Source organism: Rhamphochromis sp. 'chilingali' (genome assembly GCF_963969265.1).
Source record: "Rhamphochromis sp. 'chilingali' genome assembly, chromosome: 8".
Taxonomy (NCBI): domain Eukaryota; kingdom Metazoa; phylum Chordata; class Actinopteri; order Cichliformes; family Cichlidae; genus Rhamphochromis; species Rhamphochromis sp. 'chilingali'.
Window position 1 is genome coordinate 26,873,234 of NC_137935.1, and position 18,182 is coordinate 26,891,415.

The 18,182-nt window shown below is 38.2% G+C and overlaps 1 protein-coding gene across 1 annotated transcript; it reads right to left on the reverse strand.

Annotated features, from left to right (window-relative positions):
* Positions 1-12,037: 12,037 nt before the first annotated feature.
* Positions 12,038-14,320, reverse strand: LOC308401343 (E3 SUMO-protein ligase ZBED1-like). The gene is made up of 3 exons (XM_080889516.1): positions 13,465-14,320; positions 13,036-13,288; positions 12,038-12,863 (listed from the first exon to the last, which is right to left on the reverse strand). Exons 1-3 carry the CDS (start codon positions 14,313-14,315, stop codon positions 12,447-12,449), a joined length of 1,521 nt encoding a protein of 506 aa, XP_080745642.1. The 5' UTR covers positions 14,316-14,320; the 3' UTR covers positions 12,038-12,446.
* Positions 14,321-18,182: the final 3,862 nt, after the last annotated feature.

Genomic DNA, 18,182 nt, shown 5'->3' on the forward strand with positions numbered 1-18,182 from the left:
GCGAATCCACAGGAACTTCCTGGCTGACGTCAGTCTTTCAGCGTGCCTCTCCTCCCCTCGGTGAATGCGATTCCAGGGCTCCGGCATCGAAGGACCAATTAATGATAGGTTTGTAGCTTGAACCTATTCGCTGGAACGTTAAGACAATATAATTACACTGCAAGCAAGACGCAAGTAGGCAAACTTCTTCATGGTACTCGTGCACGGGAGAGAACCAGACAAACGCCGTTCCTTCGCTTGACCCCAGTAGCTCTCGTCCGTTCTCCCATACACTGTCCTTTTATTGAGGTTACATGAATATGCATAGGTTCATTAACATACGACGTCTACATACAAACAAAGAGTACCTTGCCTGTGTGTGTGTGTGTGTGTGTGTGTGTGTGTGTGTGTGTGTGTGTGTGTGTGTGTGTGTGTGTGTGTTGCTGATCAAAGGGTTAAACATCCTTGGTCAGGAAGAGGGTAGCCTCCCCCTCACCCTAGATGGTTCATCCTAGATAACACGGTGAGGAAGTCCTGCAGTTCATCTAAACAAAGAGCACTTAGACTAGAACAGACGCAACTACGTTAATCCTACCATAAAACAATAAGACACGGTATGACCTCTCATGCTCCCAAAGTGCTGTCTAATACACACAAAGTTTGCAGACTATCAAGGATCAAAACCTCTACCAATCTACAACTAATTACAAAACTCTAAGCATATATAAGTAAATATTTCTAAGCATAAATGACAATCAACAATACAAATCTAACAATCTCCTTTCTGACAGTGGTGTTCTATCAGGATATGCTTGTCAAGTGAATTATAAAAGCATACATCAATTAAAATTTACCAAACAGATTGAAAGCTCTCCTTTTATCTCAGAGGCGTTCTATAAAGTGTTTCCCCGGTTTACATCCATCCTTTTAATTACTGCAATTACTGCCATATTTTGGCTGAAGTTAGCTAGCTGTCTCTGGAAGCAGTCCAATGGACTAAATATGGGGTTAGCGTTTTCATGGTATGTCTGTGTCCCTTTAACAATGGCTTAAGTTGGGCAAGCTAAGAGACCAGAAGCTTTTTCTGGTCATTTGTGCATGTGCATTGTGGGTAAACCTCACTGAGGAGAGACTTATGGAAGGATAGCATGCTAGGGAAGCTGCCACTGACTCTGCTTTAACTGCTTTGAGATCAGTTGTGGGGAAACGGAGTCAACATGTAAAACAGGTAAGCTAGTAAATGAATGACCCATCTGTGATTTATCAATTCGGAACCTTTTTCAAACATATTTTCAACCAATCCTACATGCAAGCTCAAAAAAAAAAAAGACATAATAGCCATACAGGTCAGCTACTACAAGAAAGAAAGTATACTTTATTGATCCCCATGGGGAAATTCCTCTCTGCATTTAACCCATTCACTCAGTGGGCAGCCATTGGGCACCTGTGCAGCAGTGTGTTGGGACAGTACCTTGCTCAGGGGTATCACAGGGTAGGCGTTCAGTGGATTTGAACCACTGACCTTCCAATCACCACTCTACCTACTGAGCTATCCCCCCCAACAAGACCACCTTGTCCTGAATATTGCAGTACACAGGGCCAAATGTTAAGATAAGTTACTGTCAAAAATCTCAGCTCTTGCCTTGATTGACGACAGAAAATGGTGTAAAGTGTAGAACATCCGTCTGAGGTGTTGCCTCAGCTATGTCTTAGCAGATAAGGGTGGGAAAAAATATTATTTTTAGCCACAACAAATAAGATGGAGTAACCTACATCTCACAAGAGGGCTTACATAAGCAGATGAGGAAAAGTGACACTCTGGACAATTTTGTTGGAATTTTCTATATATTTATACATTTGTTGATTATAAATTTAACTCTGTCTGGTAATCAGTCCTCCAAATACAAAAATATAATGTAAAAGTATACTGACAAAGCCACCATGTTGTCCCTCATGCTGCAATAAACTTTAAGCTTAAAGTCTTTCCTTCATCTTGGAAACAGCAGTGTTTAAGGCAATCTTAAGTCTAGGTCTCCTGCTTAGTTGTTTTGGAGCATTTGTGGTGGACAGTCAGCAGAATATTAATGTATGACATAATTTAAAACTCAAAAATAACTTCTTATGGGGCATAAAGCTGTGGAAGCGAAGAAACAACCATAGAAAATAAATTATATTCCATTCAAGCAACTATGGGCAAAGTTCCCACAGGTGATTGGAACTGGATGGGACATAAGATAACCTGTTCTCTACTACCAAGCAAGAAACTGAAATGAATACTAATGAGAGTAATGGTGTGACATATATTATAATTACCTAGGCACCTGGAACCTGGATCAGGTTCAAAGCAGTGTGCAACTAGCAAATCGTTTCTATTGTGGTCGCAGGTTAAGGAATGAGTGAGCTTTCAGTCATTAGAGCCTACGGAATAATGCAATAAATTTCCTTTGTGTATTATATAAATTCAGAAATCACTAAATCCTGAAAGTAAACATATTTCTTTTGGCTAAAACTATAACCATGTTCCAATCTAAGTATTGATCTGTAAATGTATTGCCAAACTAAACCAAACCAAACTTATTTAGTTAGTGTAACAGATAGCTTGTTAGATAGCGGCTGATACACCCGCCGTGTACAAGTCAGTCCATATAAAACAGGAATTCTGCCGCTAAGACAGCTAAGCCACTCAGATGCTACAAACCAAACCTGGCACCACTATAATAGAAGTTATGGAGGGATACCACACAAATCTGGACTTAGATAAACAGCACTAAGAAAGTGTATGTGCGTATTTTTGTATAGAATCTAAATAAAATGTGTGTGTGTGATCAGGAAAAGGTGTGTTTGAAACGGTATTTTTCTAATTCTCTTTTCCTTTCTTCCCATTTTCTTTAGCAAACTGAGACTGAAGTGCATAATGTACCTGTCTCAGATGTTATGAGCGCACTCAGTGGCTGTTGTCAGTTGATATTGCTCTAGCCAGTAAGCTGCATTCTCCACCAGCTAGCAGGCTCAGTAGGCTTTTATTACCTAATTTAAAGGGCTTCATGCTGTCTTACAGAACAGAAATAATTGGAAGAGCATTAACACTTTAAAACAGCAGTTAAAGTATGCTCGAGCAAAAATTTCATTTTTATTTTTTGATATCATTCTTTTATACTGGATATTTATTTGACTTTCTGCTTATATTAACTAGACTTGTGTTTTTCACTATTGGCGTTATTTTAGTAACCAAAGCTATTTAGGCATAATAAAAAAAAGTTTCAGGTTTAAATACATAATTTCACAAAATTTTCTACACAGTTGGAGAAAGACCGTCAGGGATTTTGCTATAAAGCAGTTCCTACTGACCATATGTATAGGAAATGAACTCCAGCATTTTAATTGAATAAGAAAACAAATTTTCAGTTCCAAGAGGCAACCTGAAGAATGCTGCAGTAATGTGTGTGATATCCTGTAGCTAGAGGGCAAGAAGGTGAAGCTGCTGGTATTGCAAGTTGCTTTTGGCTAGTTACTTTGCAGTCTATGCTTAAGGAATTAATATTTCCAGACACATGACAAGCTGGGGCATGAAGCAGATTTAATTGGTTTTGGTGTTGCTATTCTTCACATCCCAAGCCAGCAGAATTTGTTTGGAATCAACTCAACCAAGATTTACAAAGTGATGCAATTGCAGGAGGTACCTAGATACACATATCTGTCATGTTCCGGAGCACAGCATGCTGAAGTAGTTAGCCAAATTTCACATCTGTTTCAACGGGAAGTGTCAAAGAAAGATAAATGATGGATCAGAGCACTGCTGTATGAGGTACAGGCACATGTATTACACCTTAATAATTTAAATTGCCCTTAACTGTAAAGGTCAGCGGAATAAAACTCCTAGGATTGATTAATTGATGGGAACTCTTTGAGAAGGTGACATTTAAGAGAATTGTTTTTTTATCTGCAGATGAACACTTCTTCTGCAGTTAGGATCCAGATAAAAAATGAGAGATATTATGATGATCGTTATGCAGTTTTAACACACCATAATGAAATACTCTGCTTCTGAATTTTTTGGTATATGTTATCCTTTTCATTTTTAGCACCCACATAGATGTGCACTCTTTACGTTCTTTAGTTAAACTGACCACAAAATTGAGTCTTATTGTGTGTCATGTCAGAACTATTTAAACTGTTTTCCAGCTGACTGATCTATTATATGCATTCACACAGACATAAACACTTTCTAAATACCAATTGTTTTCATAGTTGAGCATTTTATACTGAACATTCCTATAGAGAAAAGAAGGAGACGCACCAGAAGTCTTTTCATATCTCAGTCTACAGTACACTTGGAGACAAAAATCAGTGCTGCTGTTTATTAAAGGATAACTTTATAGCTTATAGCATTCTCAATGTTGTTTATAATACCTTGCTGTTGGAATAAATTATATTTTTGATTGTTTTTGCGTTCTAATGTAAATCAGGTAGCTATCAATTTAAGGTAGGATGCTGTATTCACACAATATAATATTGACTCGAAATACTAATATATCCTACAGTCCATTTTAAGGCTTTGACATGAATTTATTGCTTCCGCTCTGCCATTCATGATTAAAAAACACTGTTGAATTGCTGATGCTCACTTAACATTTCATCAACCTGAAACCTATCATCCACCTGTTGGCATTGGCTCCAAGTTCCCCTGGGCGTATAATTATCCAAACTAACAGCTTGTAGTGTAAAGCCAGACATACAGTATGGGCAAAATCAAACGTTTTGTAAATGTGTCTGCAGGTGTCACGTTATAAAAGCCTTTACAGAACTGGGTTCATGCAACATTATTGTTCTAACTATTTATTCAAAAACAAACCATTCTGAACTTCTTATGAGTATAAGAGGTGAATTACGTGAAAAGGATTTTTCTTCCTCTGAAAATAAGACAAAGCTTTCACATGCTTAAAAGAAGTCTATGGCAAACTTAAACATACTTTTACCAAGAATATGCCTGGATTGGTCATTTGCTGTCTCCTAAAAGACTGGAGCAGCTGAGCTGGGGTCGCATACTATGTCTACCTACAAATAAACACCTAAAAATAAGCATCAAAAGTGATCTCATAAAAATGACAAATTATCACAACTGTAAAGAAGATGTTGACACTGGACCTTTCCAAGTTACACTTTTTTGTGTTATATTTTCCTTCATTATTGTGGTTATGATGCCACAGGAAACATGAATGTAGTGCCATATGCCATTAGCTTTAGCAGTGACAGAAGTACATCCAAACCATAAATTCTCAGTTGCAGAATCCAGCTCTGGCTAGAGAAGATACTATATAATCGTAATCGTCACGTCCACATTATTCCTAACTTGATATTTGATTATATCCCAAATCTTTAGGATGTTGCAGTACATATTTAATTATATTAATATTTATATTATATTCTATTACATTATACATTTAAATTATATTTAAACCAGCACTTTGTTCGGGACCATGCTCTCGCTGCTTCAGTGAATTTCACAGCAGTATTAACTGTCCCCAAAGAAATAATATATCAACATTTCTTCAGGGCCTAGTGACCTTTTTTGTAATACTATTAGCTGAAAGAATTTCCACTTATTGTATAGTCTGGTGAAATTCAATTGTTGTTGAACACATCAGTACATCCTGAAGGATGATCTGTGACATGGCACTGGTAGTACAGTCCAAGGACAGTGATTCACACCTCATTTCTCTTGATGGGGTAGACACTGAACACAATATGTATCATTGGGGAAATCATGGAGGAATACAGAATACTGCCGAAAAGTTTTACTTTCTTTCTTAAAGCAGACATCTCCATTTGGTAAAGCCTCAAAGGTCGTAAGGACTCAGTGACTTGAAAGATCAGTTTCTTTTAATCTGTACCAAAATTATGTCTTTTCTAACTCATCTCATGGATGTACCAGTTATATTAGGAATAGTTATATTAGGAATTTCTAGACAGAAAAGGTGACATGCTAATTTTGCATACTGCTGTTAGGGAGGACGAATATGAGAAAATGCATCTTGTAAACACTTGTGTACATGTTTGTTCCCCTTTAATTCGAGCTGCTGCAAGAGATGAGTCTCCTAAATGTTTTTTCCTGCTTGAGTAAATCAGGTTTTACAAGATTTCCATGGCAATAAGGGGAAAACAAGAATAGAGATATTTTATAGAGGTAGAGAGAGAAGGTAAGGGTGACCAGTGAATTCTCATTGGGGTTCTATAATTACTCCATGCCATTAGACTGCAGTCTATAATTAACTACCTGTTGGGATTAGCATGAGCAAAGTCACTGGGTGAGAGGATGGATAGAAAGTTGGAGAGAAAAATGTAGGAGAGAAAGACAGAAAGACACAGCTGAGAGAGAGCAAATAGATATAGGAGAGAAAGAAGACAGGGTAGGATAAGTATAAGTGAATATGAATGTGAGACATGAAGCAATGAAGGCAAGAAATTATGTGATATTCAAGCAAAGAAAAAAACTACACATTCTCCTTCATGTTGATGAAGGTACATTATGGAAGCATAATGATAGAGCTCTGATAATCACAAAGGGTCCGTGTTTTTAAACTTAATAACAAGGCTATAATTTCCTTTAAGAAATTGGATTTCTTACCCATATTTAAAGAAATTGGAACAGCCAAACATTAGTTTATGACCTGTGATGATTACAAGTCGTTTGCAGTAATTAATTGTCCATAGCAACCAAGGATAAATGCATCATGCTGGGAAAAAAAAGTGCTAAATGATGGTATACAAATAATACACATTTGCGCCGTTGCATAGCTCAAGGCTTTTTCTGAAAGACATGGAATGGGTTAAATGGACATTAAGTGCTGTATGAGTACTCATATAATTCTGGTCCTTTCAGTTTCCATCTCATTTAAGTAATTCTAAGTACTTAGTGCATTACTTCCACTTGGTAAGAGAGAGACAGAGAGTGACAGCAAGGGAGAGAGAGAGTAAGAGAGAGACAGACCAACAAGTAGACTAAAGAAAACAGACAGGGGACGAGGGAAGAGAAAGAGACAGAGGGAATTAGTGTGTGTGTTGAGGTGTGACTGCCCTGCTCTACTTGACTAATGAGCTGGTGTTAACTCAGAGGAAGTCAGAGCTCATTCTGGCTACGCTTGACCCCAGTGCTAACACTAACACTGTGTGACAGCTACATATACACAGGCTGCCACCATCAACCCCAATTCATTCTATTTCTATTCTTTTGGATTGAATGTGGTTATATGTTAGTGTGTGTACCTTGCAAGTAAGTACATGTTACAAACCAATTTTCACATTTAATTTCATTTTCACAGGTTTAAAACTCTATGTTGTTTAAGAATTAAATCAAAACTCTAAAGTAAACTTTCAGTCTCCCAAGCTGCAGCAGAAAGTACATCCTACTTGGTAGTCATTACATAATTTCCATTCACAGACCGTATAGTTGTAAACAGTTGGTTATCTCTGGTCAGTACAAACATATTTCATTTTAACCACATAAATGCTGGGAGCCTGAGTCTAGAGGCAAGGCAAGGCAAATTTATTTGTATAGCACAATTTAACAACAAGGTGATTCAAAGTGCTTTACAGAGACATTAGAAACAAAAACAAATAAAAAGCATGATTTAAAATTGATTAAAACAAGCAAACAAACAAACTAACTAAACACACACATTTCACACCTGTTCGCGCGATCTAAACCCTTATCGTAAGGGGAGCTACCAGTCCTTCTGTGGACGAGCTAATTTCTATTTTAAATTCCCTGAATTTAAAATACTCTCTAGACCCAGTCTAGACCCAGTTGGGGAGCTACCCAGAGCTCTAATCCCACACCTGTTCGCGCGATCTGAACCCTTATCGTAAGGGGAGCTACCAGTCCTTCTGTGGACGAGCTAATTTCTATTTTAAATTCCCTGAATTTAAAATACTCTCTAGACCCAGTCTAGACCCAGTTGGGGAGCTACCCAGAGCTCTAATCCCACACCTGTTCGCGCGATCTGAACCCTTATCGTAAGGGGAGCTACCAGTCCTTCTGTGGACGAGCTACTTTCTATTTTAAATTCCCTGAATTTAAAATACTCTCTAGACCCAGTCTAGACCCAGCTGGGGAGCCAGAGGTCCCCAACCTTTTTTGCGCCACTGTTTTTTGTCCGACAATATTTTCACGGACCGGCCTTTAAAGTATCATGGATAAATACAACAAAATAAAGCCAGTAATGGTACCAAAAAAAGAAGATTTATTCATAACAGACAGGAAAAGATCCAGGGAAACCGAGTTGATGATAAAAACGATTAAAAAAAAATAATGCTAACAACTAATAAAAACCCTGGAAACCATTAATGTCACACCAGACCCTCATTCACTGTTGGTTCAGAGGATATTTCTTTGAATAAAGACATCTCCTCCATTGACGAAATATTGAAATGAACTCATTAAAGGTTTACCCCCCCTCTCCCAGCCCGCCCCCGACATACAGCACATTTAAAACCTGCAAAAATGAAAATACTGAATCCAAGTTTTTACTTATGCATTGTTTTCTTATAAATGTCTTATACATACTGTATAGACAGCTAAGCTGCATGACTGAAACCAAGTGGAAGACAAAAGGGGAAGGCAGATATGTATGTAGAGGCATTCATGCAGCAGACCAGCTGCTTAATGATGATTGTGTCAAAGCTTTTTCCATAGGGCTTGTCTTGTCTTTCTCATCTGTACCATGGGACCGCTGTATTGAAGCTACAAGTATATAACTTTCAGGCTATACATATGGGAGCTGTCTGTTATACAGATACCACATGACAGATCAAAGCTACAGAATTTATTAACTTAACTTTTCAAAGACTTGGATATACTTGATGCATGTGTGGCGATTTCAGGCAATTAAAGCCTGAAAATATATGTTATATAAACTATGAAAATACTGCTTGTTAATATCAACCAATGTTAAATTGACAGTGCAACAATATATCCACAACTTGTAAGTGTTGTACTGCAAACTTCAATGGCAGTTGCATTAATAGCATTCTTCATTTCTTTATTTCCTTCCCCACATTCAATTTATCCACCTGTCCCCTCCCTCTACATCACCTGTCTATCAGTTCAAAGACACAATTTGTATGCATATTTATTCATAAATGTCCTGCCAATCAAAGACATGCTATGCAAAGTTCAGGAGGAGTAAAATACCACTAATACCCAAACATCTCAAGGCTGCATTTGCATAAAGCCAGAAATAATCTCTGGTGTCAACACATGCCTCACTGGTGACACCTCACTCAATTTGGAAAATGACATTCATTTTATGTGGGATTTTGAAGGCTCTTACAATGTACACACTTTAAATCCATTTAAGATGACCCTGCTTTACAAAAGCACAGTGTTGAGATACCTATAAAATAAGATTCTTATACATGGATGCACATAGGGGTTGTCAAAAAAATGATCAATTTGATATCAATTTAAGATTTTCATTTGCAGCAGTATTCATACCAAACAGTGTCATCTTTGCCTCCTCCAGTTCACACATAAGTTCACACAGCACCTCTTCTCACCAACAGCTCAAGTAGTTAAGATTCATAACACTGAACATTTTAGGAGGAATTTCAAGAGGTTAGTAAAGCTCCTGTTCCAAAACCAAAGTATTAAATAGTTATCAGAGATGTTAATCTGTCTGGTCCACATGTTAACATTAGGGATATAACTTTTATCAGTTACCCGATAGCCACATTAGCCAGCTGTTATCATTAATGTAGTGGCTGGTATACTGCAGTTAGATGAAAGATGAAAAATGAATGCAGGTTGAATGGGTCATGCATGGAAGATTGACCTGTGGCAGAGTGGATGTCGGGCACATTTTCGAGTGGATTATGGGTGGGTTCCTGGCTTTGCAAAGGAGCGGAGAAACCATAGCTGAACTGCACAGGGAGTCCAGAGTGTGGAGAACTAATCTGAGCAAATAAAAACCTCACAATGCACCTGCTCGTCAGATGGCATGTATGTGTGTGTATATATATATGTAAGCGTGTATGTGGAAATATGTGTGCGTATGTACGCATGCATATATGTATGTATGTGCGTGTATGTATACATTGGTTTACAGTGGGGCAAAAAAGTATTTAGTCAGCCACCGATTGTGCAAGTTCCCCCACTTAAAATGATGACAGAGCTCAGTAATTTGCACCAGAGGTACACTTCAACTGTGAGAGACAGAATGTGGAAAAAAAAATCCATGAATCCACATGGTAGGATTTGTAAAGAATTTATTCGTAAATCAGGGTGGAAAATAAGTATTTGGTCACCTCAAACAAGGAAAATCTCTGGCTCTCACAGACCTGTAACGTCTTCTGTAAGAAGCTTTTCTGTCCCCCACTCGTTACCTGTATGAATGGCACCTGTTTAAACTCATCATCTGTATAAAAGACACCTGTCCACAGCCTCAAACAGTCAGACTCCAAACTCCGCCATGGCCAAGACCAAAGAGCTTTCGAAGGACACCAGGAAAAGTATTGTAGACCTGCACCAGACTGGGAAGAGTGAATCTACAATAGGCAAGAAGCTTGGTGTGAAAAAATCAACTGTGGGAGCAATCATCAGAAAATGGAAGACATACAAGACCACTGATAATCTCCCTCGATCTGGGGCTCCACGCAAGATCTCATCCCGTGGGGTCAAAATGATCATGAGAACGGTGAGCAAAGATCCCAGAACCACACGGGGGGACCTGGTGAATGACCTGCAGAGAGCTGGGACCAAAGTAACAAAGGTCACCATCAGTAACACACTACAACGGCAGGGAATCAAATCCCGCAGTGCCAGACGTGTTCCGCTGCTGAAGCCAGTGCATGTCCAGGCCCGTCTGAAGTTTGCCAGAGAGCACATGGATGATACAGCAGAGGATTGGGAGAATGTCATGTGGTCAGATGAAACCAAAGTAGAACTTTTTGGTATAAACTCAACTCGTCGTGTTTGGAGGGAGAAGAATACTGAGTTGCATCCCAAGAACATCATACCTACTGTGAAGCATGGGGGTGGAAACATCTTGCTATGGGGCTGTTTTTCTGCCAAGGGGACAGGACGACTGATCCGTGTTAAGGACAGAATGAATGGGGCCATGTATCGTGAGATTTTGAGCCAAAACCTCCTTCCATCAGTGAGAACTTTGAAGATGAAACGAGGCTGGGTCTTCCAACATGACAATGATCCAAAACACACCGCCCGGGCAACAAAGGAGTGGCTCCGTAAGAAGCATTTGAAAGTCCTGGAGTGGCCTAGCCAGTCTCCAGACCTCAACCCCATAGAAAATCTGTGGCGGGAGTTGAAAGTCCGTGTTGCTCGGCGACAGCCCCAAAACATCACTGCTCTCGAGAAGATCTGCATGGAGGAATGGGCCAAAATACCAGCTACTGTGTGTGCAAACCTGGTAAAGACCTATAGTAAACGTTTGACCTCTGTTATTGCCAACAAAGGTTATATTACAAAGTATTGAGTTGTATTTTTGTTATTGAGCAAATACTTATTTTCCACCCTAATTTACGAATAAATTCTTTACAAATCCTACCATGTGGATTCATGGATTTTTTTTTCACATTCTGTCTCTCACAGTTGAAGTGTACCTCTGGTGCAAATTACTGACCTCTGTCATCATTTTAAGTGGGGGAACTTGCACAATCGGTGGCTGACTAAATACTTTTTTGCCCAACTGTGTCTGTATGTATGCAGGTGTGTGTATAACTTGTACATATCTTTCTTGTGTAAATGTAAATTTGTCTGTGTTATTGTGTAAATACCTATGCCATCGTGTACTTCACACACATGGAGAGATGCCAAACTGCCTTTCATTGTTTTTCTAACAATAACAATAAAGAGCTATTCTATTCTAAAAAGTGAAAGCTAGAACAGAGCAGCTACATCAGAGATGTTTCAGATTTGAGGTGAAAAACATGAACTTTTCTTCCTTTACAATAGTTTATTAAAACTAGTGCTGTCAAGAGATTAAAAAAAAATAGAGATTAATTAATTATGATTTTTAATTAATTGATCTAATTAATCTCTTTTTTAATCTCACCTAAAAATAGCTGAGGAAAGCCCTCAACTTATTGTGGCAGACCAAAAGACTGATATAACAAAGAAAGTGACTTTATAAAGTCATTTATTGTTTAACAAACGTTAAACAGATGCAACCATTTACATACTGTTGTATTCTTTTGTAAAATAAGTGGAAAAATAAATACAAATAAAATCAAATAAATTAAGTGCTGCAAGTTAGCACATCAGAGTTGCTCTTTTCTGAGCAATACAGCACTGAAATTCCTCTGCTTCAGATAATGAAAAATAAAACTGACATTGCAGTGCTGCAAGTTAGCACATCAAAGTATTCTTCCATCACAAAAAAAAGTGCTGAACATCAAGCAATCTATTCTAGTAGGCTACAAATGACACAGCAGCTATGCTGACCACATGTGTCTCATTTCTTCTTCCTCAGCCAGTCGCTAAGACACACCAGCCTGGTAACATTTTCTGGAAGCAAGGCTGCCCTTTTCTTTTGCACTATGTGGCCTGCAAGGCTAAAGAGTCTCTCACAGGGTACAGAGGTAGCTGGGGAGGCCAGGTACTTTTGTGCTAGGACTGACAGCTTTTCATAGACTCCTGAGTGAGCATACCACCACTGCAGGGGACAGTCATCAATACTGATGCTGGGTTCTGCTCTGTAGCGCTGCAGCTCTCCAGACTCAATTCCATCTTCTGAGTCAGAGTCAGACCCCAGAAGGAGTTCGCTCCTCCTCTTCTTCTGAGCTGGTCCATCATCCTCTGTGGAGGGCTGGAGACTATCTGCTCTTCTGGGCTCTGCTGCCTGGAGCATATTCTCCAGAATGGTCCACACCTGAATGAATGAATGAATGAATGAATGAATGAATGAATGATTGTGATTAAAACTAAGTGCTTTTTTTTATTTTATTTAATCTTGTAAAGAACTTTGTGTTCCATATAATAAATAAAAGTTTGATTTGATAATGAATTGGACTCATTAGTCCAGCTTAACCTTATTGTCCTACCTGTTCCCTCTTTTCTCTTGGAAGACATTTCAAATCCTTAAACCGTGGATCCAATGCTGTGGCCACCTCGAACCATATCTCGTTGCCATTAGCTCGTCGTGCTGCCAGATCCTTCTGGAAGGCATTCTTGAACTTCACCACGTAGGCAGGATCATCATCAGTAATGTCCATGACACGGTACAGATGGCGAAAAGCAGGCAGCACTACAGAGCAAGAGACGTAGGCCTCACCACCCAGCAGCTCTGTCACATACCTGCAGAGGTGGAGAGGTTTGCTAAATAAACCTAGCTGGATTCATTTAAATCAAAGTGTAACTGATTTCCAATTTAATTGTCCTTAAAAGTTCCTTGTTATGTTCATTAATTTTGATTTTACACATGTAACAGTAGTTTATATAATTAAAATGGGAAGGTGTTTATTTGAACTTACTTGCATGGTTCAAGCAGGAGCTCCAGCCTCTGCAGTTTCGCCCACTCAGCTTCGGTTGGCAAGACCAACCTGTGGTTCTGTTGGTCCAACGTAGCCTGGACAGCCTCTCGGTTACATAGGAGGCGTGAGACCATTGCGAGAGTCGAGTTCCACCTGGTGGGTACATCCTGTATAAGTTGATCGCTCTTCTTTCCGAGTGCTACTTGTTGTTGGTTAAGTTCTGTGGTACTCGCAGGGCTTTGTTTAAAATGACCAACAATCTTGCGGCACTTTGCCAGTACACCGACAAAACCACTGCTATCGAGACATACCGTGATGGTCCTCTGGAGAATGTGAGCATTGCAGGCGATGTGCTCATATGGAAGTGCTCTCATAGCAGCCAGCATGTTTGCTGCGCTGTCTGTGCCAATGGTGGATATCTTGTTTTCAATACCCCAGTCATTTGCTACCTTGAGGAACTGTTCGGCGCATTTATCAGCAAAGTGCCTGGTTTCTGTTCTCATGACGGTCAGTGCAAATGAGTTGAGGTTCCACTCACTATCAATAAAGTGTCCAGTCACCCCAAAATAGCTGTGGTTGCCAGCTGAGGTCCAGTGATCTCCGGTTATAGCAACACAGTTGGGAGAATCCTCCGCCAAAATCTCAAGTTTGTTTTTCTTTTCGCCGTCGTACATTTTGCTGATTTTGGTCGTTACTGTAGTCCTGCACGGCGGCTTGTATGACGGGTCATTGGACGCAATTTGCAACACCTCTGTCAATCCTTCGTCCTCTACTATATTTATCGGCCTACAGTTCATCGCTATCCACTTGGCAATAACATTAGTCAGCCTGTCGGTCGCAGACTTGCTCATACGAGGGGTATTCTCTAGTTTTGTTTGGCGAAAAGCTTGCTATATTGCTAACGTCTTCACTGCTAGCTGTTGCTGCACTCGCGGCTGGGTGCTTTGCGTTGAGGTGATAGGCCAAACTTGAGCTGCTTCGGTGGTAAGCAAACTCCTTCTTACACTCTAGGCAGACCACTTTACCTTTGTCAATGGTGCCGTCGGGGCGTTTATGAAATACAAATTTCCCGTTCATTGGGCCAACAACTCTCAGATGCGCCTCCATATCCACACTGTAAGCTAATCACCACTTCTCACCTTGACCTCACGACGTGACTCCACCCCCAACAAGTCAAGCACAAGGAGCCCAGCACATAAAAACGGATTTTATAACATAGCAACTCTCATACAAAATCAATGACGTCAAGAGATTAAAAATTAGATTAACGAGATTAAAAAACATAACGCGCTAAATAGCATTGTAATTAATTAATCGCAATTAACGCGATAATTTGACACCCCTAATTAAAACGTGTTTCTTATTTTGCTGTACCTATGTGCGTGATCAACTTTAAAATGAAGGCAATTACCTGTTCAATCTTTCATAATTACCACTTTTTAAAAATATCCTCTTTAGTTTAGCACAACTAATACCATGCCTTATCCAAAGTTCATTTGTAAGTACGTCATGGTGGTCTTCTTCTACAATAATTTGATGTTAGATATTGTGTTGTTTTTTGTACCCTTGATTTAATGGTAGGTTCTAAAATATATTTTACCTTCATGATTTGCAAAAAAAAAAATAAAAAATCTAAATAATTTACTAAAATAATAAAATCTCTAAATTTAATCTTATATCATACTTATTTTGTTAAATCTAATTCAAAATGCATTTAGTTGAAAATTAAAACGTTAACCTTTACGAGATTCCGCATTATTTCTGTTGTTTCAAAATGAGGTCAAAATCTTCCTTGTGGCATCAAAAACGGCCTTAAGTTTGGAATCGAGTTGGAAATTCTAGTGTTCTGACAACTCCAAAAGACACAAATCCATATGTACATAAAATATATACCAATTTTCACAAAAAATTCAAAATATCAATTGAGCTTTTCCTCATTTTTGGATCTAATTGTACAAATAACTACAGAACAAATTCTTTAAAAAAAATCAAAATAACTGTTACTATCTGCAAACTTAAGCTTTCATGTGCTCAGTGTCTTGTATGCATATTTCATAGTAGTCTGAGATCAATGGCTAATTATATTCTATTTAAACACTAGTTTTACTTGCTCTCACATCCTCACAGTTGGAAGCAGTTTCCTGATTGTGAACAGTATTTACCCATATATGTTCAGTTGCATTGCAAGGTGTCAATTTAAAAAAAAGGTCTGTAGCTTTTAAAAAACCTTAAATTAGGTGCAATTAGGTGTTAATAGCTTCTTCTAAAATGTATTGGCGATGAAATTGGTCCACTTCTTTAAACAACTTATCATATAACACAATTCATTCACTTTAATTTTCTTTTTCTAATTAAGAAAAATAAAATGCTACAGTTGTTGATTAAAACTGTGTTGCTACTGGATAGAGTTTAGGCATTAAAAACTGGGTTAGGTTTACAAAAATGTCATGGTTTTGGTTGAAATAAAGTTTTAACACATCTTTTAAAGTTTGTATTCCTGGTTGCCACGGTGACAGACAGTTTCCATCAGTCATGGTCGAAAACCCTCATTTTATGTTGTGAATATTAGACTTCCTTTTAATGAGGGATGTTATGTAGGTGTCACAGCAAGGGTTAAGCCCTTTGCACCTACTCAGGACAGAGAATGTAACCTTGACAGCATGCAGTATAATTTAATTTTATTGGCATAAGTTTCTAGCTAACAAAATTGAATGCTTTCACAAATATCTGCTACAACTCTACAAAATATTAGTGACAGAATTGTAGTTACAGTATGTTTCCTTTGATTTTACCAGTATAGTGTGTGCGCTTCTCTTTTCTTTTGTTGTTGGGGTTTTTTTTTTCATGTTGTCGCTTCTTTTACATTTTTGTTACATATTTTTTCTTTTTGTCACACAAGCATGCCTACATATACTGATCAAACAATGCTCAAAGTAACAAAACACCTCTTTTATTTATATCCCCCATTCTCTATTCTGTCCTTACCCCATCCTCCTGTCCCTCCCATTGCCCCTGTACCTGCTGTGCATCCATGTGTGATTGATAGAGGGGTGCATATCTCCCTTCTTCCACCATTCAGCACTCCTGTATCCCCAGAGCCCCCCCATCCCTCTCTCTTACCTGCCATCACCAGATGGCTCACCACCTGCCTCCAACAGTCAACAAAAGCTGCAATTACCCTTCATGTCCAACAAAGGGAAACTCACACTCACAAAAGAACCTAGAACCTAGAACCTATCCACTGCATACACATCTCCATACAAATGTGCAGAGATAACCAAATAAGTGGCATACACAGAAAAGTGTCTGATTGTGTGCATCATTACATACCGAATCTTATGCATTTATTTTTAATCATATTTCAGTGTGGGGGAAAAAAGAACACACTTATTTTAGTAATTAGAAAATGACAGTGATAAGATTTTTTTTTTTTTTGCTGTTTTTAAATTTTGGTCATTGTTTGCAGTTTTTTAATAACATCAGCCAACACAATGTTATCACAATATTGACAAAAATGATTTTATTAAATGGGAAGAACACAAATTCAGGACTAAAATGGTGTAGCCAAAAACTTAAATGCTTATTACAAATACCATTTTTAACTAGATTTCACCACATAAAAAAATAATTTAAAAAATAATCAGTTAAGTACAAATATATAAGCGCAATTTTAAAAAAAGACTTAGTTTATTCAGTTACATACTCATAATTCCTTGTCACAATTTCTCCACAGTTTTAGCTCTTTGGCAGATACATCCTGTATGATGTTTGCATTGCCCCAGGCTTTTTGGAACATTACTTTCCCATTAACTTCATACTGTAGCTCTTTTATTTCAAACAACCTTGTAATACATGTCAATTCAATAGATTTTTGACTCTGGCAACATGAATTTCCTTGATACATGAGATACAATTTTCAAACTGATTACAATAATCCTAAATTATATGTTCCTTTAAGTGGACAGATTTCACATTTACATTTCCATGATGTCAACACAAGATGTTACGGTTCCTTATTTGTATTTATCCAAGTCTTTGAGTTATCTTTGTTTACATTGTTTAGATGTTTATTTAGAAAAACTTCAGGTTCTTTGACTGTCTGAGTAGTTGAGTCTTGTGCTTTACCTTCACAAACCCCACTATTTTTACGAGCTTTGTCTTCCTGACTTTTTGCATTAGGTGTAACAGGCTGCTGCATTGTTGTGATTTCAATGTTCTTGTTTTCAAATAAGTTATTGATATGCTTTTCTGGTCCAGTGTGTGCACATCTCCACTTTTATTCATTGGACTAGCATAAGTTGTGTGCTCTCCAGTCTGCTTATGGCTACATCTCTCTTGTAAACTATTCCAGACTGTCAATTCGTCACAACAATAAAGTAATTATCTTGTCATTTTCTTCAGCAAAATTGTTTATTTAATACTTTATTGTTATATACATTATTGACCCCTCATTTCAGCTAATCTGACATAAAGTTCAGAGATTTTCTGACTGTATCTATCAATATGTGAGGAATTACCTGATTGATCACAAGTAGTTGGCAAGCTTGTTGTTAGCCAAAAGGCCAACAAACTGGCATTAAGCCGCACTCAACTCACCCGTTCTTGTTAAATGTCATAGAGGTTAAATTATGAATTAAAAGGGGTTTAACAAATTGACTTGAAAGAAAGTGGTGTGATTGGTGTTGGTTGATATGTTTAACAAGATGCAACCAACCTCC

What these genes read in the sequence shown, in the direction of transcription:
- LOC308401343 (XM_080889516.1), bottom strand. Translation starts at nt 14,315, where the DNA reads ATGAGCAAGTCTGCGACCGACAGGCTGACTAATGTTATTGCCAAGTGG. An exon ending in CTCCTGCTTGAACCATGCAA is followed by an intron (nt 13,289 to 13,464) that starts GTAAGTTCAAAT and finishes CCACCTCTGCAG; the next exon opens with GTATGTGACAGAGCTGCTGG. An exon ending in CAAGAGAAAAGAGGGAACAG is followed by an intron (nt 12,864 to 13,035) that starts GTAGGACAATAA and finishes TCATTCATTCAG; the next exon opens with GTGTGGACCATTCTGGAGAA.